The sequence below is a fragment of the Piliocolobus tephrosceles genome, chromosome 16, assembly GCF_002776525.5.
Source record: "Piliocolobus tephrosceles isolate RC106 chromosome 16, ASM277652v3, whole genome shotgun sequence".
NCBI classification, from domain to species: domain Eukaryota; kingdom Metazoa; phylum Chordata; class Mammalia; order Primates; family Cercopithecidae; genus Piliocolobus; species Piliocolobus tephrosceles.
This window is the reverse complement of record NC_045449.1, coordinates 50,909,688-50,923,403: the sequence shown is the minus strand read 5'-3', so window position 1 is coordinate 50,923,403 and position 13,716 is coordinate 50,909,688. Positions and strand designations below refer to the sequence as shown.

The window sequence follows — 13,716 nt, the reverse complement described above, 5'->3', positions numbered from 1 at the left end:
GGATGGATGGATGGATGGATGGATGGATGGATGGATGGATGGATGGATGGATGGAAACGTTTATACTGGAGATACTGGTTAAAGAGAAGGATAGCAAGAGCTATTTGTGGAGGATTGATTTTTGGAAAGTTTGTTAAATTGAGTTAAAATTAGAGATGGGAGAGAGAAGCTGGTTTTGTAAGTTTAAGGCAACAGTAAGGGCCGGGCGCGGTGGCTCAAGCCTGTAATCCCAGCCCTTTGGGAGGCCGAGACGGGCGGATCACGAGGTCAGGAGATCGAGACCATCCTGGCTAACACGGTGAAACCCCGTCTCTACTAAAAATACAAAAAACTAGCCGGGCGAGGTGGCGGGCGCCTGTAGTCCCAGCTACTCCGGAGGCTGAGGCAGGAGAATGGCATAAACCCGGGAGGCAGAGCTTGCAGTGAGCTGAGATCTGGCCACTGCACTCCAGCTCGGGCGACAGAGCAAGACTCCGTCTCAAAAAAAAAAAAAAAATAGTAAGAACAGCAGTGAGTACTTACAGAGCACCTGCTCTTAGCCAGACGCTGTTTTAGGTATGTACATAAAACTAATTCATTCTTACAGCAGCCCCCTAAGGGGCATAGGTATTATTATTCCCATTGTACAAACAAGAAAACTGAGGCACAGAGAGACTTAACGGGCTATCTTTGACAGAACCATGTTTAGGTGAGTTCAGTATTATCTCTAAAAGTTTAACCCCAGTTTAGAGACTTTGGCCCTGGGATGGGGAGGTGGGATGGAGAATTGGAATTATAAAATGCTTTAAATTATACACATGAATCCAGCAGAGCAAATCTGCTAGATTCATATTATTCATATTATTATATTCATATTATTCATAATATTATTCATATTAATCCCCTACTCCAACCCCACGCTAGAATTCACTTGCTGAGTTGGCAGATACACAGTGGGCCTTCTAGTGTCATACACTACTCTCTCCACTGCAGTTTAGCTGGGGCAAGACCTTGGTCACAGTGTTCTGGAAGTCCTCAGAGAGAGTGATGTTTTTCTTTGTTATAGTTTATATTTTACTTTTAGAAAGGAAAAGCATCTGAGAAAAGATATTTATGACTGAGACAAAAGTATTCCAAATCCCACTCACTTATATCATTTATTTATGTGGTGGACATTCATTTTTATGGTTTTTCAGTAAGCCTGTAACATTATGAGCTATTAGACTTTGAAACTTTTATTAACAAGTGCCTGAGGGCCCAAATGATTTATTTGGCTCTCCAAGCCCATGGGTATATCCAGATGTATAAGGTTGAGAGGTAGGTGCTTTATGCCTTCAGAAAGTACAGTGTTCTGCATCCAAGGCTGTTTTAGGTTGTTCTGAAATGCTTGTGAACACAGAGTGCAACTCATTCGAGCTCAAATAGTTCTTATCTTTGGCCTAAAAATAAGATTGTGAATCCATTTCCCAGTCTTTAAAGAATCCCCTGTGATGGTTTACCAAAGAACAAACCACTTCCCTTGTCTGAACATCACGCACTGAAATTGGAGCTACCCGTAAATAAGCAGAAGAGAGCGGGTCCTGGGGACAGAGGTACAGTCCTTGTGGATGCAGAGTAGCGTTCGATGGCTGGATGAATGCCAGTTAGAAGAATGAATGTCGGTTAGATGAATGCCACTCATGTCAGGCATGTGGACATAGCCTGATAAGGGGGTGAAGTGTTCTGACATATATGAAGAAAAATACTACTTAGCGGCCAGGCATGGTGGCTCATGCCTGTAATCCCAGCACTTTGGGAGGCCAGGCAGGTCACCTGAGGTCAGTAGTTCAAGACCAGCCTGGCCAACATGGTGAAACGCCATCTCTACTAAAAAAAATTAGCCAGGCAGCTGGGCGCGGTGGCTCACGCCTGTAATCCCAGCTCTTTGGGGGAGGCCAAGGTGGGCGGATCATGAAATCAGGAGATCGAGACCACAGTGAAACCCCATCTCTACTAAAAATACAAAAAATTAGCCGGCGTGGTGGCGGGCACCTGTAGTCCCAGCTACTCGGGAGGCTGAAGCAGGAGAATGGCGTGAACCTGGGAGGTGGAGCTTGCAGTGAGCCGAGATCACACCACTGTACTCCAGCCTGGGTGACAGAGCGAGACTCTGTCTCAAAAAAAAAAAAAAAATTAGCCAGGCATGGTGGCAGGCGCCTGTAGTCCCAGCTACTCAGGAGGCTGAGGCAGGAGAATCACTTGAACTCGGAAGGCGGAGGCTGCAGTGAGCCGAGATCGTAAAACAAACAAAAAACCACTACATAGCTTCTAGGTGTTATTCACATAACTGGGAAAACAGTTGGTTTTTTCCTAAACTGGGTATTTAGAATTTTATGATAGTCTCAGTAAGTCATCTCATATTTCACATATAGATAATTTTCAGTTTAACAGTAAAATAAAAGTGACTCTGTATTAGTTAGTGTACTTTTATTTTATACTTCTGAATAGCAGTAAGCAGAATCTACTCTCCAACTCTATCAAAGCACTTATGTGTAGTGAAACTATATTGTATTTATCAAAATAAGGTGATTGCCACTTGGTATTTACCAGCTATTATCCTTCAAATGGCATGCTATTTTAGAAAATAATTATTATGGCATGTTCACAACTAGAATCGTAAAAATATTCTGACAAATTCTAAGAGCTCAGCATTCTACTCTTTGATGAAAACTAAGAAATAATCTAAAATTTAAGGCAAAAATAGAGTGACATTTTTTAATACCCCTACATGTATGATATATCACCACAGTATTTCTTTCCTAAAACAGTAATAGGCTCCTAAATATACTTGACCAACAGGGCATGTTAAATATTTGTTTATGTATTCGCTCCACAAGTATTTTTTGAACACTTTTCCTGGGCAAGCCACCATACTAGACACTGGGGACACAGTCGTGAATAAGATGTGCTCCTGGCTGAGTGTGGTGGCTCACGCCTGTAATCCCAGCACTTTGGGAGGCCAAAGAGGGCAGATCACGAGGTCAGGAGGTCAAGACCATCCTGGCCAACATGGTGAAACCCCATCTCTACTAAAAATATAAAACTTAGCTGGGCGTGGCAGTGTGTGCCTGTAGTCCCAGCTACTCAGGAGGCTGAGGCAGGAGAATCGCTTGAACCCAGGAGGCAAAGGCTGCAGTGAGCTGAGATTGCTGCACTCCAGCCTGGGCGACAAAGCGAGACTCCGTCTCAAAAAATAATAGTAATAATAATAAGCAATTAAATAATTGATTATTTACATGGAAATCTGTTCTGTTTTCATGCCTTGGTATTTCATACTGGTATATTGTTCTATTATAACTTTGAAAAGAGCCGATGGAGTTGGTCAAATTGTGTGTATACATTTATTTATGCAACAAAAAAATTATGATGTTTATGTGCCAGGTACCGTTCTAGACCCAGGAGAAAGCATGGTGAACAAAACAAAGTCATTGTGTTCATGGTGATTTCACCCTGGTGGGAAGTGAGTAAGCAAATATATGATCAATATCAGGAATTGATAAATGATAAGAAGAAAAATAAAGAGATTAAGAGGATAGAGAGTGACCAGAATGCCATTTTATTTGAGTGGGCTAGGAAGGAGTCTCTGGGGAGATAAAAGTTTTCATAGCTTTCCTTCTTTTGTCTCTTGAGTCATTTCATCTAATGAATGCAGATGCAAGAGAATGTTTGTATCTGTTGGTATCACTCACATATTCATTGAGAGCTATGGTGAGGTCCTACTTCTTATTTTTTACTACTTAGGAAGATTAACACCTGAATTCTTCTCTTCATTCTTTTATCACTCTTCCATATACTTAAGTGCCTGAGCACCTTCATTCATTCATCCCTTATATAATTTTTTTTCTTGAAACGAAATCTGGCTCTGTCGCCCAGGCTGGAGTGTAGTGACGTAATCTTGGCTCACTGCCACCTCTGCCTCCCAGGTTCAAGCGAGTCTCCTGCCTCAGCCTCCTGAGTAGCTGGGACTACAGACACATGCCACCATACCTGGCTAGTTGTTTTGTATTTTTAGTAGAGACGGGATTTTGCCATGTTGGCCAGGCAGGACCCGAACTCCTGACCTCAGGTGATCCGCCCACCTCAGCCTCCCGAAGTGCTGGAATTACAAGCGTGAGCCACCATGCCTGGCCATCCGTTCCTTATCCTTCATCCAAAAATCATGATTTGGTATCTGTTCTAGTTTTCCAAAATCTTGTGATATGATTTATTTGATTAAAAAATATATTGAGCAGTTAAGTGGCTTCCAGTGTTTAATTATAAAATGGAATTGCTTCTGAAGAGAGCTGTTTTATCTAAGTGTTTTGGTGAACTCACAGCCACTGAAATTTGATGTCTTGGGTCAAATTGGGTCTTACAGTGATCCCAGCCTTAATGCCTAAAAGCCCTAAATAAAATTACACACTTCTCAAGTGTTCTATAGCATTGCACAAGTCTAAAATAGGTAACTGGCACTCCCCTACACCTCATCATTGCCTAACTGACTTGTCCCATAAATAGCTCAGTGTTATGTGATCAGACAACTACAACTAACAGAAGAGATTTTTGCTTCCTAACACACTTGTGCAGTCTCTGGTAGTAAACAAAATCCAAGTCCAAGTCGCCAGCCCCTAACTGTAACCTAGTTCTTAGGAGAATTGTGCAAATCAGTAGCCAAATCATGTGGGATGGAATTCAAGATAACCCTGCCTTATACCAAACTCTACATTATGGAAAATAGTGTTAGAGCAAGATTCATTTTCAGTCCTTATAGTTACTCGAAGTCCCTTCCCAGTCTACCCAAATGTTTCTGCCCTAATCTGGTCAAACCCAAAGAGTGTCTGCCAAATGAGTTAAAAATTGTCAGGTGAGTCTGAGGGGGCATCATGGTAGTTTTATAAAGCCTTTTTTTTTTTTTTTTTTTTAATCAAGAGCATGTTGAAAAAAGAAACTACTGGCTGGGGCAGTGACTCAGCCTGTAATCCCAGCACTTTGGGAGGCTGAGGTGGGAGGATCACAAGGTCAGGAGATCGAGACCATCCTGGCTAACACAGTGAAACCCTGTCTCCACTAAAAATACAAAAAATTGGCCGGGCGTGGTGGCGGGCGCCTGTAGTCCCAGCTACTCAGGAGGCTGAGGCAGGAGAATGGCATGAACCCAGGAGGCAGAGCTTGCAGTGAGCTGAGATCATGCCACTGCACTCCAGCCTGGGCAACAGAGCGAGACTCCGTCTCAGAAAAAAAAAAATAAACAAAGAGACTACCTGCTATTGGAGCATAATGGTTCATATTTCTACCTCTTAGGTGGAATGTATTGTTTTTGTGTCTGAAAGATTTGTAAATGCTATAATTTCACAGAACATTGCTTCGTAAATTCCTTAGCAGTAACTCAGAACCTTGCAGCATTTTTTCCAGATAAATCTGTGCTCTGTGTGTGCAAAGCATTGCTGCTTAGATAACCAGTGATAATGCATAGGGTTCAGTCCATGCTTTAGATACTTTCACTTTTCTTTTACTGGGCTTTTTCAAAACGGCATATGTTTATTATATTTCTGAAGTCAAAATAACAAATCTAAAACAAGTGATTTAAAAAAAAAAAATCTCTCAGCTGGGCGCAGTGGCTCACACCTGTAATCCCAGCACTTTGGGAGGCTGAGGTGGATCACTTGAGGTCAGGAGTTCGAGACTGTCCTGGCCAACATGGTGAAACCCCATCTCTACTAAAAATACAAAAATCAGCTGGGTATGGTGGTGCACACCTGTAATCTCAGCTACTTGGGAGGCTGAGGCAGTAGAATTGCTTGAACCTGGGAGGCGGAGGTTGCAGTGAGCCAAGATCGTGCCACTGCCCTCCAGCCTGGGCAACAGAGCAAGACTCTGTCTCAAAAAAAAAAGAAAAAACTCTCTGTTAATTATTTATTACTGTTGAAATGTTGCTTACCATGGCTGACAATTTTGAACAAAAGTAAAGAATATGTCTACGATGTCAAAGTTAGCAATTCTTTCCCTAATACTCCTTTTGTACTTTTGCTTATAAGACCTTAGTACGTTTCATAGTCAGAGCTTCATAGACCCAACTGTGTATCTTTCCATGGCCAGGCCGAGTGTCTACATTTTGAAAACATTTTAAAGTTAAAATCAAGAATACTGTCTTTAAAGAGTCTATCAAAAGGGCTAAAAACATTTACTTTGGCCGAGCATGGTGGCTCATGCCTGTAATCCCAGCACTTTAGGAGGCTGAGGTGGGAAGATCACTTAAGGTCAGGAGTTTGAGACCAGCCCGACCAACATGGTGAAGCCCCATCTCTACTAAAAATACAAAAATTAACCGAGCATGGTAATGCACGCCTATAATCCCAGCTACTCAGGAGGCCGAGACAGGAGAATCGCTTGAACTGGGGAGGTGGAGGTTGTAGTGAGCCAAGATTGTGCCACTGCACTCCAGCCTGGGCGGCAGAGCAAGACTGTCTCAAAAAAATAAAAATAAAAATAAATAATAAAAACATTTACCTTGGTAACTATGTGAATATTTACTCTAGTGGATGTAAGGAATAAAGAAAAAACACCGAAAGCACTGATTGTTTGTTCAACAGATTGTAAACCATGGCTGTGTGGATACAAGCTCAGCAGCTCCAAGGAGAAGCCCTTCATCAGATGCAAGCGTTATATGGCCAGCATTTTCCCATTGAGGTGCGGCATTATTTATCCCAGTGGATTGAAAGCCAAGCCTGGTAGGTGAACAAGGATGTTTGCATCATATTTTGTGAAACACAAGAGTTTGGTTAGAAAGATGTCATGATGGCAACTTTCAAAGCTGTATTTTTAAACATTTTTAAATGTGATCCATAAAAAGGTATTTTTAAAAAATTTTCTTTTTATACATGAAAAGTATTTAACCCCATCTTAGATTGAAGGGATGGAATAACTCTTGGGATTTTTAAAATCGGATTTGTTCCCTTTAATAGTAAATACTGTCTAAAAGCATTAGAATATTACTGCTAATAAAGAGCAGTCAACAAATATGTTTCGAGTGCCCATAGGATGCCTAGCAGTGTCCTAAGTAGTAGAATTTGTATGAAAAAAATTAAAGCCCAACCTTGTGTTGTAATCCCAACACTTTGGGAGGCCAAGGCAGGTGCATTGCTTGAGCCCAGGAGTTCAAGGAAGGCCTGAGCAACATGTCAAAATCCTGTCTTTGTACAAAATACAAAAATTAGCCCGGTGTGGTGGTGTGCACCTGTAGTACCAGCTGCTCGGGAGGCTGAGGTGGGAGGGTCACTTGTGTAACTCATGATCACACCAGTGCACTCCAGCCTAAGCAACAGAGCAAGACCCTGTCTCAAAACAAACAAACAAACAAACAAAATTAAAGCCCTCATCTCCAAATAATTCAGTGTTTCACTGGACGTGGTGGTGCACATCTGTAATCCCAGCTACCCAGGATGCTGAGGCGGGAGGATTGCTTGACCCCAGCAGTTTGAGGCCAGCCTAGGCAACATAGCGAGATCCTGTGTCAAAAAAAATAATAATAATTTAGTGTTTAATGGGGCAGATAGGTGTGAATATGCATATAATTTAATTATAATTTATTTCTTATAGTTTATTTTATTAAATGTAAATTATTTTACATTTCTTAATAAATTTACATCTAACAAAAAACTAAAAATAATTTAACAGTGGAGACATTGGTGTTTTTAATTTATATGTATTTTATATATACACATAAAGACTAAAAGAAAATTAGGTGGGTGTTGTGGCTCATGCCTGTAATCCCAGCACTTTGGGAGGCTGAGGCAGGCAGATCACTTGAGGCCAGGAGTTCTGAGACAAGCCTGGCCAACACGGCAAAATTCCATCTCTACTGAAAATACAAAAAATTAGCTGGGTGTGGTGACGGGTGCCTGTAATCCCAGCTACTCCAGACGGAGGCTAAAGCACGAGAATCGCTTGAACCCGGGAGGCAGAGGTTGCAGTGAGCCGAGATCACACCACTGCACTCCAGCCTGGGCAACAGAGTGAGATTGCCTTTTGAAAAAAAAAAAAAAAAACACTAAACGAAAATATACCCAAATGTTAACACTGATTACATTCTGGTGGTAGATTTGACAAGCATTTTAATTTTTCTTTATTTTCCAGATTACTGATTACATACTTGGGGGAGGGGAGAGTTGTTTTCAATTTCTTTTAGAATCAGTACAGTGCAGTCGAGCAACGATGCAGGTTTTTAATTGGTATCATTATTACACACCAGGCAGCAGGATGTACACTGCTCTGCTCAGGGTCTGGGAGCTTGCTGCTTAGTTACAGTCTGTCAGTCGATCTGGCATATTCATTTGACACTTCAAGCCTCACCGTCTTAGCCAGAGGTCCTCTTTGACAGTCCCTCAGAGAAGCCAGCTTTGATGCTGCTATTTGCGGAGGGCCATATACCTACCTGTCAGTAATGTTGCCTTAGAATAATCGCAATGAGTGTTAGTAGCAAATTTCCGTTCAGAAACTAAAGATCACCAAAGAAAGGCAATTTTCTAGGCAATTAAAAAAAACTCAGCTTCATGTAATTAAGTGAGGGAAAAAAATGGGTTAACTATGAGAATGTCAGCTGTACCTTGTTTAGTGCTTTCCACTCCCTTTTCATTTTCTCTCCTGTTTTCCTGATTTGGAGGATTTAGAAAAACATGAGTAGGAAGTTTCTGTTAATTTCAGATTTCACTTAGCAGAGTTCCCGTTTGGTGTTCTCACTGAATGAATTAAAAGACTTGTGTTGATATTAAGGAAAACTTGAAATTTTTTTAGCTTTGGTTTTCTTAAGAATATAAAGATTTTAATGAAGAATCTTCAATTCTTTTTTTCTTTTTTTTGTTTTTTTGAGACGGAGTCTCCCTCTGTCACCAGGCTGCAGTGGCTTGATTTCGGCTCCCTGCAACCTCTGCCTCCCGGGTTCAAGCCTTTCTCCTGCCTCAGCTTTCTAAGTAGCTGGGATTACAGGTGCCTGCCACCACACCGGGCTAATTTTTGTATTTTTAATAGAGATGGGGTTTCACCATATTGACCAGGCTGGTCTCTTAACTCCTGACCTTGTGATCCGCCAGCTTTGGCCTCCCAAAGTGCTGGGATTACAAGCGTGAGCCACCGGGCCCAGCCAAATCTTCAATTCTTTATGTTTAAGCCATCTAAGCAAGTCTTTTTTTAACAGAGAATTAAGGTTTCAAGTAAAGAACCAATACGTGACTTCTATGAGTTTTGCTTAGAGACTGGATCCTCTCAAGAGTGGGTTCCTGGCCGGGTGTGGTGGCTCATGCTATAATCCCAGCACTTTGGGAGGCTGAGGCGGGTGGATCACTTGAGATCAGGAGTTTGAGACCAGCCTGGCTAACATGATAAAACCCCGTCTTTGTTAAAAATATAAAAATTAGCCGGGCGTGGTGGTGCATGCCTGTAATTCCAGCTACTTGGGAGGCTAAGACAGGAGAATCACTTGAACCCAGGAGGCAGAGGTTGCAGTGAGCTGAGATCGTGCTACTGCATCCCAGCCTAGGCGACAGAGTGAGACTTCATCTCAAAAAAAAAAGAGTGGGTTTCCAGACCAGGGGCATTGTTGCCAGTTGAAACAGAGGTACAGGACTGCCCTCATTCCTTCCAGCCTTTCATTTAATACATATTCTATTTAATACATAGGGCACACATATTTAAAATCTGACTTGCTTTAACTGCCTTCTCAAGGTGCAGATTAGGGTGTACTATTTGATGGAGTATGATATCACTGCTTTGTTTGTTTTGTTTTGTTTTGTTTTTGTAGAGACAGAGTCTTGCTCTGTTGCCCACGCTGGAGTGCAGTGGCACGATCTTGGCTCACTGCAACCTCCACCTCCCAGGTTCAAGCAGTTCTCCTGCCTCAGCCTCCCAAGTAGCTGGGACTACAGGCACACGCTGCTATGCCCGGCTAATTTCTTTTGTATTTTAGTAGAGACGGGGTTTCACCATGTTGCTCAGGCTGGTCTCCAACTCCTGAGCTCAGGCAATCAGCCTATCTCAGCCTCCCAAAGTGCTAGGATTACAGGCGTGAGCCACCACGCTGGGCTGGTATCACTGTTTTGATACACCTGTTGGTGCCTCTTTTTGAAATTAGTTGCTATCTTCAGGGATTTAGGGATGGCAGAGCCTTTTAGCTACCACTATCTTGTTTGGCTGCAGACCCAGTCAGCAGTTATTGAATGTTATTTCAGTCCAACAGCTGTTTGGTTTCTTCAGTGACTAAGTAATTTGGTACTTTCCAGTGTCAATTGTTGCCTAAGTTGTAGAAGAAAGAAAGAAAAAAGGAAAGAAAGAAAGGAGGGAGGGAGACCATCCAAATCCCTGTCACCAGTTTAATAGATCAAAATCAATGCAGAGTCTGTAGCGTGGTTTCCTTTGTTTACCGGAGAAGTTGGCATTGCCTTCAGGTCCTGGATCTGCAACTAGTGATATGTCTGACTCATATAAATGCTTGTAGGCACTGTCTGCCTGAATGTCTCATTTCCAGGGCTTCTTAGAAGTAGCAATAATTTCTTTCACCTATCTCTACCTAAGAAACCTGCAGATACCAAACTCCTTGAGGCTGGAAAGGACACGTAGAAGAGTCTTGGCCTTGTGCCTCCTTTCCACCCGTGAGGGGTAACTATAAATAGGAAATTATCCAAGTCCTTATTTCCTTCAGAGTACACAGAACCCTTTCCTTTTCCTTGCATTTCTGGGAGCAAATAGCATAAGCACCAAGCATATCCTTGAGAGAAAGGAGGAGGGGCAGCACATTGTTAAAAAAAATTTTTTTTTAAAAAAAGAATGAAAGCTACAGTATAATCCAACTATTTAGTAACTTACAAATAGATTAATGTAGGCATTGAGTCCATTTCTGTTGGGCTGTTTCTTAAAATTTGCAGTGAGCATTAAAAAAATCACTTTAGTTGAAGAAAAAGTGGGATGTGTTGAGGCTGCATTTATACAGGCTCATGTGCATGTATGTATACAGATTATGTAATTTTTTTCCCCTAGGGACTCAATAGATCTTGATAATCCACAGGAGAACATTAAGGCCACCCAGCTCCTGGAGGGCCTGGTGCAGGAGCTGCAGAAGAAGGCGGAGCACCAGGTGGGGGAAGATGGGTTTTTACTGAAGATCAAGCTGGGGCACTACGCCACGCAGCTCCAGGTGGGTGTGGGCTCTGGGGTCACACTTAATTATCTTCCCTCGGGGGTCTTCTTCCTGTAGAGACTTTTTCTCTCCTTCAGTCCAGTATTGTTGAGTTATATGTACATGCATAAGGTTCTTGTTGTTTGGTTTTGGTCTTTTTTTTTTTTTTCACTTTTTATTTGAGAATAATTTCAAACTTCCAGAAAGTTACGAGAATCATCCAAAGATTCCCCACGTATGCCCATATTCACCTATTGTTGACTTTTATGTTGTCATATACTCCTTGCTGTCTCTACACACACACGTTTTTCAGTCAGTGGAGAGTAAGTTGCATACCTTGTGTCCCTGCACCAGTAAGTACCTCTGTGCATTTTCTTTTTTTTATTTTTATTTATTTATGTATTTATTTTTGAGACGGAGTCTTGCTCTGTCACGCAGGCTGGAGTGCAGTGGAGCGATCTCAGCTCACTGCAACCTCCGCCTCCTGGGTTCAAGTGATTCTCCTGCCTTAGCCTACCAAGTAGCTGGGATTACAGGCTCCTGCCACCTTGCCTGGCAATTTTTTTTTTGTATTTGTAGTAGAGACAGGGTTTTGCCATGTTGGCCACGATGGTCTTGAACTCCTGAACTCCTGACCTCAGGTGATCCACACCTCAACCTCCCTAAGTGTTGGGATTATAGGCATGGGCCACCGTGCCCGGTCCCTCTGTGCATTGTCTTTTTTTATTTTTTGAGATGGAGTTTCACTCTTGTTGCCCAGGCTGGAGTGCAGTGGCGTAGTCTCAGCTCACCGCAACCTCTGCTTCCCGGGTTGAAGTGATTCTCCTGCCTCAGCCTCCTGAGTAGCTGGGACTACAGGTGCATGCCACCACGCCCGTCTAATTTTTGTATTTTTAGTAGAGATGGGGTTTCTCCATGTTGGTCAGGCTGGTTTTGAACTCCCGACCTCAGGTGATCCGCCTGCCTTGGCCTCCCAAAGTGCTGGGATTACAGGCGTGAGCCACTTTGCCCAGCCCCTCTGTGCATTTTCTAAGAATGAACCTTGTCTTGCATGGTTATAATACACTGATCAACTCCACTAAATTTAGCATTGATATAATACTTTTAGGTACTCTTCTGCATTTCCATTTTGTCACCTAACTCAAACATGCCCTTTAGGGTATTTTCCCGCTGCAGCCAAGAATCCAGTCCAAGACCACATACGGCATCTAGTCATCATGCCTCTTTAATCTCCTTTAATCTGGAACCATTTGGAACCTTACTTTGTCTTTCATTACATTGACATTTTAAAATAATTAATGTAGGCTGGGTGCAGTGGCTCACACCTGTAATCCCAGCACTTTGGGTGGCCGAGGTGGGCGAATCATCTAAGGTCAGGAGTTTCAAGACCAGCCTGGCCAACATGGTGAAACCCCGTCTCTACTAAAAATACAGAAATTAACTGGGTGCGGTGGTAGACACCTGTAATCTCAGCTACTCAGGAGGCTGAGGCAGGAGAATCGCTTAAACCTGGGAGGCGGAGGTTGCAGTGAGCCGAGACCATGCCATTGCACTCCAGCCTGGGTGACAAGAGCGAAATTCCATCTCAAAAAATAATAATAATAATTCATGTACCCCCTGCTTTTTAAAGATAAAATGTTCCTCATTTGGGGTTTGTCTGATGTTTCCTCATGATTACCTTAACGTTGCACATCTCTGAGCTGACTTTTAAATATAGTTGACTGTCCACGTCCGTGGGTTCTGCATCCTCCGATTCCACCAACCGCAGCTCAGAAATACTCAGGAAAAGAAAAAAAGTAACAATACAGCGATTTTAAAAATACAAACAAAGATATGACAGAACAGCTATTTACATAGCATTTCCTTTGTGTTAGATAGTATAAGCAATCTGTAGGTGGTTTAAAGTGTATGGGAGGATTGCATGGGTTCTATGCAAAATGATGCCATTTTATATAAGGAACTTGAGCATCTGCAGATTTTGGTATCCAAGAGGGTCTTGGAACCAGCCCCCACAGATACCAAGGGACAACTGTAGGTGACGTTGTGTCCTTCTCGGGTATCACATCCAGACGGGCAGTGTCCCTCGTCCCCTCATTGGTGGTGGTAGTTTTGATTGCCCAGTTGAGGGTAGTGTCCAGTGTCTCCTCTGGCGAGGCTTTTAAAACTTATTTATTCCATTTTTTTTTTTTTTTTTTTTGAGACGGAGTCTCGCTCTGTTGCCCAGGCTGGAGTGCAGTGGCCAGATCTCAGCTCACTGCAAGCTCCGCCTCCTGGGTTTACGCCATTCTCCTGCCTCAACCTCCGGAGTAGCTGGGACTACAGGCGCCCGCCACCTCGCCCGGCAAGTTTTTTGTATTTTTTAGTAGAGACGGGGTTTCACCGTGTTAGCCAGGATAGGATGGTCTCGATCTCCTGACCTCGTGATCCACCCGTCTCGGCCTCCCAAAGTGCTGGGATTACAGGCTTGAGCCACCGCGCCCGGCTATTTATTCCATTTTTAAGAATGTTCCCCAGATACTTTAGGCAAATTAAGATGCAAAAAATAAAACAGCACT

At 42.7% G+C, this 13,716-nt stretch overlaps 1 protein-coding gene across 3 annotated transcripts in view; it reads left to right on the top strand.

Moving 5' to 3' along the window:
- The window catches only part of STAT5B (signal transducer and activator of transcription 5B), a 79,424-nt gene that overhangs the window by 38,896 nt on the left and 26,812 nt on the right, over positions 1–13,716 (top strand). For 2 of the 3 annotated variants that reach the window (XM_023204089.2, XM_023204088.2), the window contains exons 2-3: positions 6,588–6,725; positions 11,023–11,179. In XM_023204089.2, coding sequence (XP_023059857.1) covers positions 6,598–6,725; positions 11,023–11,179 — 285 coding nt within the window. In that variant the 5' untranslated portion in view covers positions 6,588–6,597. Of the gene's footprint in view, positions 1–6,587; positions 6,726–11,022; positions 11,180–13,716 lie in introns of those variants that run through there. The other variant, XM_023204090.2, reaches the window with a different exon arrangement.